Source organism: Natator depressus, chromosome 12, assembly GCF_965152275.1.
Source record: "Natator depressus isolate rNatDep1 chromosome 12, rNatDep2.hap1, whole genome shotgun sequence".
Classification (NCBI taxonomy): Eukaryota; Metazoa; Chordata; order Testudines; family Cheloniidae; genus Natator; species Natator depressus.
The window spans coordinates 19,167,123-19,183,315 of record NC_134245.1 but is presented as its reverse complement, the minus strand read 5'-3'; the positions used below and the strand labels follow the sequence as shown (position 1 = coordinate 19,183,315).

General features: G+C 37.4%; 1 protein-coding gene across 1 annotated transcript in view; it reads right to left on the bottom strand.

Moving 5' to 3' along the window:
- The window catches only part of ITFG1 (integrin alpha FG-GAP repeat containing 1), a 208,258-nt gene that overhangs the window by 80,668 nt on the left and 111,397 nt on the right, over positions 1–16,193 (bottom strand). The window contains exon 11 of the mRNA XM_074968663.1: positions 731–881. Within this exon, the coding sequence (XP_074824764.1) occupies positions 731–881 (151 nt within the window). The remainder of the gene's footprint in view (positions 1–730; positions 882–16,193) is intronic.

The window sequence follows — 16,193 nt, the reverse complement described above, 5'->3', positions numbered from 1 at the left end:
GTCAGACAGGAAGTAGAATTTAGGAAAGGCCTGGCATTGAAATGAGGATCATGGGTTTTGTAGCATATGTTTTATGTAGGGGGTAATTTAGTATGATGGTTTGGGTGACTGGATTTGGAGCTTGTCAAAGGTAATGGTCAAGGGGAAGAAAGGAGTCCCTGCTAGATATGGGTTGGAGTGCTTCTTGAAATGCACATGGAAGGATTAAAACAACAGACACTAGGGGTTGGATAGAGTAATTCTGGTGGTTGTAGCTGGGGTACAATGCTGTAATGAGTTTACTTGGTCTAAGATTTAATATTAATTGCCAAATTCTCTTAATGCAGCCATAAATTATTTTTCAGTCAACAGAGTTGTACATCTGAGTATTTTGGTTAAATAGTCATAGAATAAGCAGCTTTTTTTTTTTTTTTTTTACTCTAGTGATAAGAATATCAAAGGGCTGCTGAACTCCCTTTTTAGTATAAATGTAAAAAATGTACACCAAAAAGTTAACAAACATGAATCTATTCAAGGTATTTGTATCACTTAGTGTATCAATCAGGCAGTTCTTTCATAAATTCTATTGCTTACCCTTCAACTTTAAAGGACTTGTTTTATTTAACTCATTAGCTTTCATTAGCTTTTTAGATTTTCAAGTCAAATACTAAGTAGTAGTACTTTAGAATGAAAGCTCGAATGGGCAGATGGCAATTAAAAGCAGAAATGCAGTGAAGTGTGTTGAACTCACATCTTCATAAATGTCAAAGAACGTTGCCAGCACAGCATCTTTGATTTGATTTAGGTCAGAGAGCTCCCAGTAGACTTTAAACATACGATGTATATTCCTGCAGCTTGCATTGTTGCATGGGACATTCTCTAATAAAAATGCCTGCTGATTGCTGTAAAAGAAAAAGCCATTAACAGCTTATCCTATATAAAGAAAGTCTGTATATCATATTTTGTCTGTAATGTCTGCTAGCTTAAATATTTATAACTTCATACCTCTTGAAAAATGACTATAATAAAAAGAAGCTAACAACTGAAGGATACTTTAAATCTACATACTACTAACCACCCCTGTGAAAGGCAACTTGTTTCACTTTATCCCTGGAGCAGAAGTCATTTGTACTAAAGTGATTAAAGGATTAAAGGGAGAGTGGAGAAGCCTTGTCCAGGAGTAGAAAGCATTGTTGATATTTTCCAAGCCAATTAATAAACATATTGTAATGCTCGATAATGTCCAGCCCAACTGAAAATATTTCCTTTAATAAAAAATGTAACTGACATACTGCATAAATGAAGAAAATTAGCCTCCACCCTTGTATCAATATATCAATGACTTCATGAATAAAATGATTCTCTTAAGATTTAGGAACTTTTTGTTCAAATTTAAGGTTACACTAATTTCCTAATCAATACATTTTTCATTACTACTCTAAAACAATAACTTCTATAAACCAATGGTACAATAACAAACAAGATATAGAAATAAACTGAATTAGACATTTGCTATCCTCCAAAAAGACACATAATACAATGAGGTTGTGATAGGACAACAAGGAGAACAAAACCTGGGTACTAACTCATCAATATCATCATTCTACAGATTTAACAAATGCATAGACCTTTGCCTTATAAAGTCCCCCTCTCCCCTGTTTACACTAAGTTTTCTCCTTAAATCTGGGAGAAAGCAGCAGCTTTCTACAAAATCCAAAAGCTTGATGTTTGTAGTTAAAAATGTTAAAACAATATCCAGAAAAGTTTGTGAAATGGGAGGTGGGGGCAAAGCTCACTCCATGCTCACAAGATCTTCAAGTTTGCCAGTGTATTAGGTTATTTGCTACATTTGGATATGATATGCTGTGGAGGGAAAAAGACAATGGGTAGACAACTGTAGCAAGACTGACAGATGACAATACTGGTGTTTCTATTGCATTATTCATGTCTCTCACACAGTGACTGACACTTCTAAGATGGGGAAGGGTCCAGTGCACATAGATTAATTACCTGCTGTCCAGTGGGCTTAAGAGAAGCCCACCTGGGCTTTATAAAAGGGGAGACAGCTGCAAGTTGTTAGCAGATGCCCGCAGATATTTCAGGGAGTAAGAAGGTTTCTGAAGGGCCCAAAGTCAGCAAAGGAAAGGCTTGTGGAGAAGGCCAAACTCCAGGCAAAAGGTGCAGCTAAGAAAGCGGGAAGACAGATCCCCAGGGAGGAGAGCTTGGTGCTCAGGTGAAAGAAAAGAACTTTTAAAGAGAGGACAGACTCTCAGGGAGGAGGGACTGGGCCAAGCTGACACAGGGATGAAGACTTTGTAAGTTTAAGATGTGTTCTGAAAGACTTTGTGCAGGACTTAATAAACTGGACACCAGAAAGGAATGTTCTGAATATCTGGCCTGTGTGGACTTTTTAGGAGAGCCCAAATTAAGGGCACAGCAGAGCCATGCTAGCCAGCTGGGATGCTAAAAGGTGCTTGATAATCTGTGATGTACTTCACGAACATTAGTTAATTAATACTTACAAAACTTCTGTGAGGTAAATAGTATCTCCATTTTACAGAGCTGGAAAAAAGGTAAGCCAACAAGACAATGTGACTTGATGCCCAAAGCCATAAAGGAAGTTGTCACAGCAAGGGTTAAAAAAGAGGTTTTGTTCTTGGCTTCCAGTCTTGTGCTCCAGTCAAGCCTTTTTTTGGACCTACCCCTCTTTTATTTTAATAAAATACAGGCTGGCTACTTGCTAGCCTCTCTTATTACCTGGCTACCGAATGAGTTTCACATTTAGGTTTAATTAACTCGAGAAGGATTTAAAAAAAAAAAATTTTTTTTTAAAGTTGGACAAGGCATATTTAGTTGCCTGGTTCAAAAGCAGTATTTTAAAAAGGGAGAGAGATTCTGGCAACATATAAACCATCATGAGAATAAATAATTCTGCCTAGTACTGACATGGAGTAGCAGCGGAGGAGACTTTTCACAGCTGTCAATAGAAGGAATAATGTAGGCAACAATACACAGTTCTGAAACATTATTATTTGTATTGTGGTAGTGCCCTGAGACTTCAATCTAGACCAGGTCCCCCTTGTGCTGAGTGCTTTCCAAACACACAGGAAGAGACAGACCAGGCCCAGGAGCTTAGAACCTGAACTCATAAAATACAACAATATCCTAAAAGCTATGCATCATGTTACATCAAGAGAGAAGTACACACTGAGAGAGGTAGACATCTAATTATTACAGACAACATAATTTTAGGTGTTTTTAAACACTTCAATCCCCATAGTATGTAGGTGCCATATATACAAATTAAAAGTAAAACTTCCATCCAAGAGCTCTCATCTCTAACATTTATTAAATTTGCTTCAGAGTGACATTTTTGGCTGGGTCTCCATAAGAGACAATTCTGACTATTCTGCAGTCATTGGCTAGTGCAGCTGTAGGAACTCTCTATACTGAGGACCGATCTAATAGAGATTTGGATGAGTCTGCATTTGAGGCACAGTTTATTACAAAGAAGTGAAATATGACAGGGAAAGGGCTTAGACTTGGACCATCTTGTAGGAAAACCAGAAGATGGCATGCTTGGTTGCTTAGAGATGATCCTTCTATCTTGATCTCAGTAAGACAACGTTGTCCAAACCCTTGTGTGGGTCAAAAAGGCAGAAGGTCTGAATGAGTCTAAAAGAATCTGTACTACTTTGAAGGAATAGCCCACCACATATTTAGAGTTTGCTGTTCAGTAACCAAGCTTTCAGGCTCAAGTAATCTGGATTGGGAGGTAGGAGTGAGACCTGGGTTATGAGATTCAAGAGTGGAGACTTCAATGATATTTCCACTAGAGCTGAATACCACTGCCTTCTTCACCAGTTTCGGGGTGACAGAATGGATAACATTTTCTCCTTTTTTATTTTCTGATCATTGTTCCCAGCGAAGAATGCAGGGGACAGTAGATTTTGGCAATCTGTGACCCAGAGCACACATTCCCAATGACCTCTGGTCTTCCCTAGTAAATAAGTTTCAGATTTGTCTTTCAGTTGGACATGAATACATCCACTGGGGGATAGCTTCCCTCCCCAGATATTAGCTGGGATACTATTTGGTTCAGGGACCATTTCACACTGTCAGATTGTTTTTTCACTATGTTACTCTATCCTAGTGATCACTCTGATGAAGGCAATACCGCTGTCTGCCTAGGAGATAATCTGCATCTTTTTGGCATTTAGAGTGGAGTACTATATATTCCTTGTCAATTTATGTATGCTACAGTCATTGCCTTAGTTTAAATTGGGCAACATAAACCCCATCCTCAGGTGGTCAGGAAGAAAAAACCTGACTGCTCTCTTCCTTAGAAAGCTGGGGCTCTGGAGCATCTTTCACCTTAAAATTCTCTGTTTATTGCAGTGCCCTAAGAATGCTCCCCCAATCTCAAGGACTACCATCCATAGTCTATATTTAGGGGTGTGGATTGAGGATTTTCTTTAAAAAGTCACTGTTTTCCAGGGCTTCGAGCCAGAACTGGAGCCTGGCCACTCAACTGCCATGGCTCTCACTGGCAGCCTCATGGAATCCATGGATGACTACCACAGGGCATTAACTAGGGATATTTTCTCTCTCATGGACTTAAATTTGTTGTGCTTCTGTGTGTGTGTGAGAGAAAGCTTTTTAGATTGTCACAGGTGGACATTACGGCCTAGAAAAGAATGCACTTGGCAATGAGAGCTCTAAAGGCTGCTGAAGAAGCTTCTAAGTTCCTCCTGAAGGGTGACTTTTATTCTGTGTACAATGTATTTTGGGATCAATTCCCCTGGTACGAATATCATGCCCTTTGCCATGGATGCAACTGCTGCATCACCTTTAGGGAGGATGAAAAAAGAATATTGGAAGAGGGCATAACACAATGCTGAGAGAGCACAGATCTTCCTCCTGGGAAGAAAAGGCAAGTCACAAAGATTCCCTGCAAGTGTCTCCTTAATGAATAAGCACTTCTTGGCTTTCTGCTTGCCTCATTTAGCCTGCTCCTCCAAAAGAAAGTTGAGAGAACAAGCGCAAAGAAGCCCTTTTGGGAGGAATGCCCGTGAAACTTTGATCCCTTTTGGGGGGAGAAGAATGATTTTTGGGGAAAGATTTTGCTAGCTGCTGCCCCCAAAACAAATTTAAATGCTACAATTGCAATGGATAAGATGGCAATACTGAATTGCTGTTCTGCTTGCAACACCACCGGCAGAAAATTTGGTAAAAAAAAAAAAATCAAAGGGGTGTGGCTGAGACCTACAACTTCCCATACTAGTCTGAAACGACCTCAAGTATCTACTGGAAGAGACAGACAACAAAATGTCTAAGATTGGGGGAGAGGCTGAAATCCAGAAATACAGTTTGTTTTTGTTTTTTAAAAAACAACCACTCTCTTATCTTGATCAATAGTGCACCTCAAACTGTTATGTGAATCCCTCTTCCCTGCTGTATTAATACTTCCTGTACAAAACAAATGACTCAATCCTTTTGTTTATTGTTACCCTCCACATTTTAATGAAACATTTATAAAACTATGAGCCTCCTTTAACAATTTTGTTCTTGAAAAATATTGTCAAGAATATTTTTGCATTTATATCTAGTATGACTCATCACCATTTTACTACCTCTGCAATTTTTCTGACATTGTACTGTCTAAACTGAATACCACACAGCTCATTATCATAAAAATGGTAGCATATTATAATTTCTTTATGTATTATATTAGTACCTTGTCAGGTAAGGCTAATATATGATACAGTGTGACACAGCTCGAGTATAACATATTGTTTCAATTTATCTTTTTCATCATCTTTTGATACATTAATTTGTAAATGGATGTTTGTTACTTTGCAAGAAATTTTACAAAGAGGCTTTCTCCCAGTTTAGTTTCCAACCACAATATTCTGTTTTATCATTTAATGTAAGTGATTAGATACTAATGATTAAGATAGATGATTTTTCAGTTTTGAATTGCATCATAGTTCAAGAATGACTATTTACCCCATATATGATGGAAACCATAGAAAACTTATTTACTATTGTATGCTACATTTTCCTTTCTTGGTTGTCTGAATGCCTCTCTGTTGAAGCACGTAGTCAGGAAATATGGTACCATGCCAAAAGAATACATTAGAAACTCACAGTATGGACAAGCAATAATGGAAATTACATTGCAAAAAAAGAAACACTAAGAAAAGATATTAATAATAAAATGGCAGTGAGAAAGGCAAGAAAAACTGGAAGGCAGGCAACATTGCAAATAAGCAGATGATGTAAGGACAAACAAATATATGTTGAAAGGTGAGAAGCGCACAAGTAGAAAAATGTCCAGTAGACTGAGGACAAAAAACACAAATTCACAGATGCTGAGTATCTCTCATGGATGAGCAGAGACCAGAAACAGTAGTAGTTTACAGGCACAAATATAGGTTTTGTCTGTGCATATTTAGAGGTCATTTTTTTATCTTGATAAAAAAACTAGTACACAAAATTAAAGGATAAATAGAGTCCCTTGATTCTGAATATGCAAAAAGCAACAAAAAATACACAACCCCAAGTAATAATAATGAAAGTAGTATTATAACTAACAAAATATGAACAATTGTGAAAAAACCTCAACCATGATTAGAATTCTCCACCCAATTATTTAAGTAAGGGGTAAAAAAAAATGTATTAAGAACAACACTGTCTATTATGGCCATCTAAACATATGTAAACTCTCCAGTATTCACCTAAGTGCTCTTGGCTCTCACAGTAAAGTCTCAACAGATTAAGAACAGCTATATCCCAGTTTTACAGCTGCTTGCTATATGTACAGTAATAACTTATAGCAAGTTTGTGACAAGGCAATTTCCTATGATTTTAATGACACTTGGTAGCTTTACTATCTCAAAACAAACCTGTTGAATCTGACAAAGGAAGAGAGTCCCTAAATGGCAAAATGATATCCCTTAGAGTATACAATTCAAGACAAAAAAAAGAGGGGGGGGGGGGAAATGAGGATAGAAAATGAGCAGACCATAATATAATGATAAAATGTCAAGTCAATGCAAGTTATGCTAATGTTAAAAAAAGAAAACATAGCAATTAAGTTGAAGTACTGATAGGCAGCAAAGCAATATAAGCCCATCAAGCAAAGGAACTCTGATTTAGGACTGCCACATTACCCGTAGCATGCTACACACAACATTAACAAATTATATTTAGCTCTCCAGCCAGAGCTGAATATGCAAATTGGTATAACTAATTTATTTACCACCTGCATAACATTATTCCAAACAATTTATGAAGTACAGTCAAGGGAATGTAATGTCTAGTGTAGTGTTACCTTCCAATAAAAGGCTGTATATTGCTGCAAAGCTAGATTTACCAGGACCAAGGCTTAAATCAGAATACCTTTCTTTCATGGTTTTGTATAACCTTAAGGTTATTTTAACATACTTTGTGGGAAATAGTAGTAAATATCCACTGCTAAGTTTCTGACCTTGTGTCATTCTATGAACTTTATTCTGTGTACTTTCAAATGACTGCCTGTTACCTAAAGGAAATCTGAATAACTAATATCTAGCTCCAGACATTCATGATCATATATATTGGCCTCTATTTTTTAGATTTACTCAGTTCTAGGTTGCTCGTCTAGCCTGTATATTAAGGGATATCCCTTGTTTTACCCTACATCTGACAGCCTGTAGCCAACAAGAAGCTTCTAAGAAACATTTGATGAAATATGTTTTCAAGTAATGCTGATGCAAAGGATCATACAGTGTTGCAAATCTATTATTTTGTAGCACAAAGAGAATACCATGAAGAGAAGTTGGTTAAAAATATGCTCTGTTTTGTATTTTTATCTACTTATTGGTTATTTACTTCAAATATGGGTAGTCGTGTTCAATTTCCTAGTTGTGAACTATCTGGTTCACTGCTCTTAGACTGCTATTCATGACTAAGGTCCAAATATATATATATATATATACACACACAGTAACTTGACGATATACTATTAGTCAGTAAAAATGCTTAGGTTACTACATTTGAACAAAAATCCTTGGAAAATAATTTGTTAGATTTTATGTTAATAGTTTAATACCCATTTTCCATGCTTTTGGGGAGGTTACATGAAAAGCTGTGTTGAAAGTAACTGGTTACCATTAATTTTATTATAGCTTAGGGAAAACTCCTAATTAGGAGGCTGAATGTAGCAAATAATATAGAGATGCATATGCAGTACTTAAAAAAAGTTTTGAATATTATTAGAGTCTCTAAAGACAGAGTACAAAGAAATGAATACATTAGAACAATACTGAAGAGATTAACTGTTGTATAGTAACTGGATTTAAATCCTTTTACCTCTTTATTAGCATTTGAATATTAGAAATTCCAAGAATTTAAACACAATCCTACTCAAAAGAGAGAAGATATATTCATTTGTATTGCCTATTGTGACAAAGCTCTGTCCTTGCCTCCATGGGTCCCGCGTTTCCTGGCGGACTTCGCTAGCCTCAGAGGCTCAGTCTGACCCTCCACATAACCCTTCTCTCTCTAGAGACAAGTGTCACAGTCTACTGAGCCATTTTCATCATAAGCCAGCAAAGGAGGTGAGGAGAAGTTATCCTTCCTTGCACAGTCTCTGTTGTGTCTCAGTGATTAATCAGGGGGCAAAGGTGGGGGAGGGGGGGAAGCCCGGGCCCACCCTCTACTCCGGGCTCCAACCCAGGGACCCTAATAGTATCAGCTATGGTAGCTGACCTTTTAGAAACATGACATGTACAATTCCCTGGGCTACTTCCCCCACAGCAGCCCTCACTTCCTCAAGCTCCACTTCACACTTACCTCAGGGCCTTCCTCCTTCCTTGTGCCTGATATGGTGTGTACTACTCAGTCTCTCCAACAGTGCAACTTCCTCCCACAGCTCCTGACATGCACACCCACCTGACTAACTGGGAGGCTTTTAACTAGTTTCAGCCAGTCCCTGATTGGCTTCAGGTGTCCCAATCAACCTAGCATTCTCCCCGCCTTCTGGAAAGTTCTTAATTGGCCCCAGGTGTCTTAATTGACCTGGAGCAGCTGCCATTTCACTTATCCTGGTACCAGGGATTTGTTTAGCCTGGAGCTAATATATCTCCCACTACTTTTCTATAGCCATCTGGCCTTGCCCCATCACACTATATATAAATCTTTAGATTGGGATTCTAATCTGCAGATTCTGATTCAAGTATTTAAGTAAATCATCCTTCATAGGAAAAAAAAACATAGCAGCCCACTCTGAATTAAAACTCTTCAAGTATAAGAACTTTTGGGGTTCAAACGCACATTTGGAAACAAAAAATGAATTTATTTATTGAAATATATTCATGCTGTCAAAGTTACAAGGCTATTATTCAAAATCAGTAGGATGTGGCAGGAGATGGAACAGCATGGTCTTATTTCAGATATGAAAACACTTGAGGCTAGCCATCATTTTTCTTCTTATTTACTTGGAAGGAGAGTGAACCCTGATAATCTCAAAACATAATATTTCTACTCCAATGTTTTGCAGAGAATTGTAAAAACCCACTTTGAACCAATTTTTCAGAAGGATGTTAAAGGCATATGATCGGTTTTATCTTTATTCTTCCATGTCAGAAAGCCATTGCTGTAGATCAGCATGGTCTCAGATGAATAAAATGCTGCATGCCCCCTTTAATTCCACTAAATTACAATATCATAGCAATTAAAAACTAAGCTTCCTGGACTCTAGCACAGACTCAAGTCAAAGGTTTAGAAAAAAGCTCTTATCACTTAATCATAGTAATCAATCACTGAAATTAGATCTGTAGTAGTAGTATTAAAGTTGTAGGAAAAATAATTAAATAGCTTGATCCAAAGAGATGGTTCTTTAGTAACTAGCTGAAGTTTCTATTTTTGTTTTATTTCAAGTAGAGTTTAAAATTTAATTCTTATGGTCTATGTGAATTCCATGGGTCCTTTGAGCCAATGATGCATTTGTTTAAATCTGTCTAAAACAATGAATTAATAACACAACTAAAAGTAAAGTATGACAGTGATACCAGGCCTTCAGAAAAAAGTCATTTTATCAAGGCTTATTCTATTTGAACATATTAGGAAGCTGCTTCTGCGATTCTTATGCATACAGTTAAATATGCTGCATTTTTTCTAGTATTGTATTTCTCAGCTCTTAATTTCACGTCTGTGCTGTCCCCGCTAAATCTCTTTGCTCCTCTAGCCTCTCATTTTTTCCTGAGAAGTCTGACAGAACTCCCCAGCTCTCTGAGTTCCTCTGATCTTTCCTCACAGCTCGTCAGCACCCTTATCTGCAATTTTAGTTCCCTCGGTCAGACTGTGCGCCACACAGCTTTGATGGATTAAAGCCTGCAAAGAATTTTTGTATGATAAAACCAATATTAATATCTGATATTTGTGATGCTGGATGTAAAAATAATATATAGGAGATAAATGGGAATTAAAATTCAAGTGTTCCAACAGGTTTCAGAGTAGCAGCCGTGTTAGTCTGTATCGGCAAAAAGGAGGACTTGTGGCACCTTAGAGACTAACAAATTTATTTGAGCATAAGCTTTCGTGAGCTACAGCTCACTTCATCGGATGCATGCAGTGGAAAATACAGTGGGGAGATTTATATACTGAGAGAACATGAAACAATGGGTGTTACCATACACACTGTAACGAGAGTGATCAGGTAAGGTGAGCTATTACCAGCAGGAGAGCAGGGGGGTGGGTGGGGAACCTTTTGTATTGATAATCAAGGTAGGCCACTTCCAGCAGTTGACAAGAATGTCTGAGGAACAGCGGGGATGGGGAATAAACATGGGGAAATAGTTTTACTTTGTGTAATGACCCATCCACTCCCAGCCTTCATTCAAGCCTAAGTTAATTGTATCCAGTTTGCAAATTAATTCCAATTCAGCAGTCTCTCGTTGGAGTCTGTTTTTGAGGTTTTTTTTGTTGAAGATTTGCCACTTTGAGGTCTGTAATCGAGTGACCAAAGAGACTGAAGTGTTCCCTGACTGGTTTTTGAACGTTATAATTCTTGACGTCTGATTTGTGTCCATTTATTCTTTTACGTAGAGACTGTCCAGTTTGGCCAATGTACATGGCAGAGGGGCATTGCTGGCACATGATGGCATATATCACATTGGTAGATGTGCAGATGAATGAGCCTCTGATAGCGTGGCTGATGTGATTAGGCCCTATGATGGTGTCCCCTGAATAGATAGGTGGACACAGTTGGCAACGGGCTTTGTTGCAAGGATAGGTTCCTGGGTTAGTGTTTTTGTTGTGTGGTTGCTGATGAGTATTTGCTTCAGGTTGGGGGGCTGTCTGTAAGCAAGGACTGGCCTGTCTCCCAAGATCTGTGAGAGTGATGGGTCCTCCTTCAGGATCGGTTGTAGATCCTTGATGATGCGTTTGAGAGGTTTTAGTTGGGGGCTGAAGATGATGGCTAGTAGTGTTCTGTTACTTTCTTTGTTGGGCCTATCCTGTAGTAGGTAACTTCTGGGTACTCTTCTGGCTCTGTCAATCTGTTTCTTCACTTCAGCAGGTGGGTACTGTAGTTGTAAGAATGCTTGATAGAGATCCTGTAGGTGTTTGTCTCCAGCTTTCATCCAGACCACACCACACGATCCATTGTCTACAGCCAAGCTCGAAGATACAACCGCATTTTCTCCAACCCCTCAGACAGAGACGAACACTTACAAGATGCCCCACTGAGATATTTTTTCTCTCTCATGCTAAAGTTAGATTTTGATTATATTCAGATACATAAACTGATAAATTAAAGAACAAATTATTGCATTACATTCAACTGGCATTTATTTGTTCAACTTTTTTTTGTTTTTAAAAGAGGCATAAATACCATTCTCTGTTATTCCCTAGCTTCAGACTTAAAAGTGCGTTGTTGTATACACTACAACTATCCTTTGTACTACTTGCCATGTGCACCAAAGTAGTGGTCAAAAAGGGAAAAATGTTAATCGGAGGCTTGGCAGTGAAATATTTAGACATCTATAAAAGTGATGGGATGTTTTGGAACGTCATTATCAGAGAGCTCTTTATTTCCCTTTTCTTCCATATTCAAACATTTCTCACCAAAATATTTTATATGTCACAATCCTTTAGAAAGCTGCCCTTTTGAAAAATGATTAAACATTATTTTAATTAAACTTGTTTATCTGATCTGGCAATGAGTTATCCAACTTCTAAGCAAATACAAAACAGTCAGTTTATGTATTCCCAAGTACTGTCTTCCAATCCTTGTGATCAGATTTTAATGGTTCACTATCAATATTTTTTGGTTGTGAGTGGCACAAAAGGTCCATCTAACTAATCTAACTATGGCAAAACAATAAAATAGTTTACACAAGAAAAATACAGCCAATTGAAGGAACTGAGTGGTAGGGCCATGGCTTCTTATAATACTTACTGTTTGAACATTTGGTATCATGAGAGAGCATGTGTGCAGCTCAAATAATCAAAGCTTTCAAGAGAGTTTTGGTAAAGATGTGGTATGAGTAGGCACATATAGAAGTTAGAGCTTACAGACAATACTCAAAGAATAATTACTGGTTTGGTAATTTCATCCTGTTTTTAAATTGATTTTTGTTTGAAGCATAGATCACATCTGCATTCTAGCTATTATTGCCTTCCTGAATCTTTTTTCTTCACTTCCTGCATTTTATATAGGTTGACAACTCTGAAATTATCTTTAATTAAGCAGCTGTGTTCAATTATGTCTTAAAAGTCAGAACAATTTCTTTCCCTGTAAAGTAACATACTTTCTTAAAATTTTCAGTTAGCACTGAAAATATGGTCTGAATTAATAAAAGGACTAAAATTGTCTTAGCACAACTGTAATACCCCATACAAATAAGAATAATACTAGTTGTTTGTCTTGGTTCCTACAGTTAATGTTTTCCTTTATTTCACGGTCTTTTTCGGATGACTTTTATGCATCCAATGAAGTGAACTGTAGCTCGCGAAAGCTTATGCTCAAATAAATTGGTTAGTCTCTAAAGTGCCACAAGTACTCCTTTTCTTTTTGCGAATACAGACTAACACGGCTGCTACTCTGAAACCATTCTTGGGTCTTGCTTATAATACAATACATCCCAGAATGATGCTTTCTTTTTCCAACAGTATTATATTGATGACTATTTAGTTTTTGATCCACTATAACCCCCAGATCCTTTTCTGCAGTGCTCCCTCCTAGGCAGTCATTTCCCATTTTGCATTCGTGCAGTGGACTATTCCTTCCCAAGTTTAGTATTTTGTATTTATTCTCATTGAATTTCATCCTATTTATTTCAGACCATTTCTCCAGTTTGTCAAGAAAATTTTGAGTTCTAATCCTGTCTTCCAAAGTGCTTGCAATCCCTCCCAGTTTGGTATCATCCACAAACTTTATAAGTGTACTCCCTATGCCATTATCCCTATAATTTATGAAGATATTGAACAGAATTGGACTTAGGACAGATCCCAGTGGGATCTCATTCGATGTGCCCCCTTCCAGCTTGACTGAACAATTGATAACTACAGAGTATGCTTTTCCAACCAGTTGTGTACCCAACTTATACTAGGTTCATCTAGGCTTCATTTCTCTAGTTTGTTTATGATAAAGTCATGAGAGACAGTATCAAAAGTCTTACTAAAGTCAAGATATATCTACTGCTTCTCCCCTATCCAGAAGGCCTGTTACACTGTCAAAGAAGGGTATTAGATTGGTTTGACATAATTTTTTCTTGACAAATCCCTGTCGACGGTTACTTATTACTTTATTATCTTTGGATGTTTACAAATTGATCAATTGATTATGTGCTCCATTATCTTTCCCGTTCCCGATGTTAAGATTGAGCTATAATTCCCTGGATTGTCCTTATTTGCCTTTTTTATAGATAAGTACTATATTAGCCCTTTTCAGGTCCTCTGTGATTCTCTCCTGTCATCCACAAATTCCCGAAAATGCTAATGACTCAGATCTCTTCAGCCAGTTTCTTAAGTATTCTGAAGAACTGGTTTGCAAATGCAATAATGCAGAATGCAGGGATGCCTACTCATTTGTCTTAGTTAGAAAACGCTGAACACATGTCATAAGATCATGTCTAGACATCTTGTAATAGCAAACAAAACTGCATTATATGCTGACTTCTGATTATCTCCTCTCATCTAACTTTCACATTGGTTCTTATTAATATCATCGACATTCAGTATTATGTCCAACTCAGATGAATTATCAAATTTAAGAACTTATTATTTTGCAGTTTATAGTAATGAAATAAAGAACAAAATTAGTTTTGTGTAAAGTGGGGCACGAGAGAAAGAAAATATTCTGAGGGAGGTAGGCTGGGTACTGTTGTTCTATCCTATATCATGCAGTGTATGATAATTAATGTAGAAAGTTTTCATTTGCCCACATAACCTATCTTTGCTATGTTCTGAGCATAGTGCATTCATTGATATGTTTTTAACCTAAATTAGGGTATGTATGAAAAAGGGTTGGAAACCTAATAGAGTTCCAAGACAACACTAATCCGTATCACAGAATCAACATCATTTGACACCACAAGTAATCTGTAATCAAGAGAAGCACAAGACTAGCTCACTGGGACACTGCAGTTGAGACTTTGGTTCATTGGCAGGGCAGGTATAAGTGGAAGAAGGCTAGAAGTACAACTTAGGCGAGGGCCACATCAGCCAAAGAGCAATTTCAAAATGAGAAAGCAATGTGGTTAATTTTCTTAGGCCTGGCCTACACTTGAAAGTTTTACTAGCACAGCTAAGTCAGTTAGGGTTGTAATTTTTTTTTATTGACATTGTTATGCTGATAAAAACCTTACTGTAGATGCACAGATGCAAACTTATGACAGTTTGGGGAACATTCATACCACTGTAATTGTATTCACACTAGAGGTTTTGCTGGTATTCCAGTGTAACTATACATACCAGGAAAACCTTCCTAGTGTTAAGAAGGTCTTACTGCTCTTCCATCTTCCTAACTTTTAGTTCTTCTTCCTTTTCTTCAATCACTTTTCATGTAAGTACTTTTGTAAAAGCCATGTAGAATAGCACAACAAAAACAAAAGCAGAGAGGCAAATAACTTATCACAAATTATGCCACTTCACATTGTCTAAAAATTATTCTAATGTAAATTAGATGAGGGCAGAGCAGGTGGGAAACAGAATGTAGAGGATGGGATCTCTGTAGCACAGCTGCCTTACAGTTGCTTCATTACTCAGCATTAAAGACTTACTAAACCATCCAGGCTGCTCTTCAGGGGAGGGAACGTATACAAAAACTGAAATTTGGAGCAACCTTCAACATGTTTAAGGTACTTCCAATTCTTGGTGAAGAGGGGCATATTTGAAACCCTTCTTCCCTCACTTCCACTAGTAAATTGTGTCTCTTTCACCTCTCTTTGCTCCCATTACCTCTATAGATTTGAAAATTTCCCATTTCCTTTTCTGTGTTCACTCTTCCTGGTTTTTCCTCTCCTCTCTCATCCTTTCCTTCCTTCTTCCCCTGACATTCTCCTCCATTCTTTTTTTTTTTCTACAGCACAAGATCATGTTTGTTTTTTCCCCAAGCTCCCTCCTATCCTTCTTCTCCACCAAAAGAAAGCTATAAAAGTACCACTTTTTAATTCTTATCTTAAAAATTAAATTAAAAAAATTAAAGAAGTTAACTATTTACTCTCCATTCCTTTAAAACAGTGTAATTTTCTTTTCCTTTGTCCATTTGTGCCATCATAATCGTAACAGTGAAATAAATTATAGACTAGAACTCTACAAGACTTCTAATTGTTTAATGGGTTTGATTTGCATAGATTCCAGTTCCTTGAGGTTTGCAGGTTCTTGTGAAACTCTTGAAGGCAAACTAAGACAAATTACACTTTCTTTCCTTAAAATGCTTGACTCAATTTTGGGCTTGAGTAAGAGCAACTGAAAGAGGAAGCACTCTGAAAAGACAGAGTAAAATGGTGGTGTAGGTAGTGGGCTACTTGTCCCTTGCAGATCATGAAAGTTTTGGGGAATAAACTTAGGGAAGTAACGTGTAAGCACAACTCCCGCTCCCTGTGCAACAGACACCTGATGGTTGAGGAAGGGAAGGATTCTGGGACAGAGTTACTGTTCAGGATTTTCAATACTAGCAAGAGGGTTACTTCTAAACTGAAATTCGAATGTCACAAAACTAATTT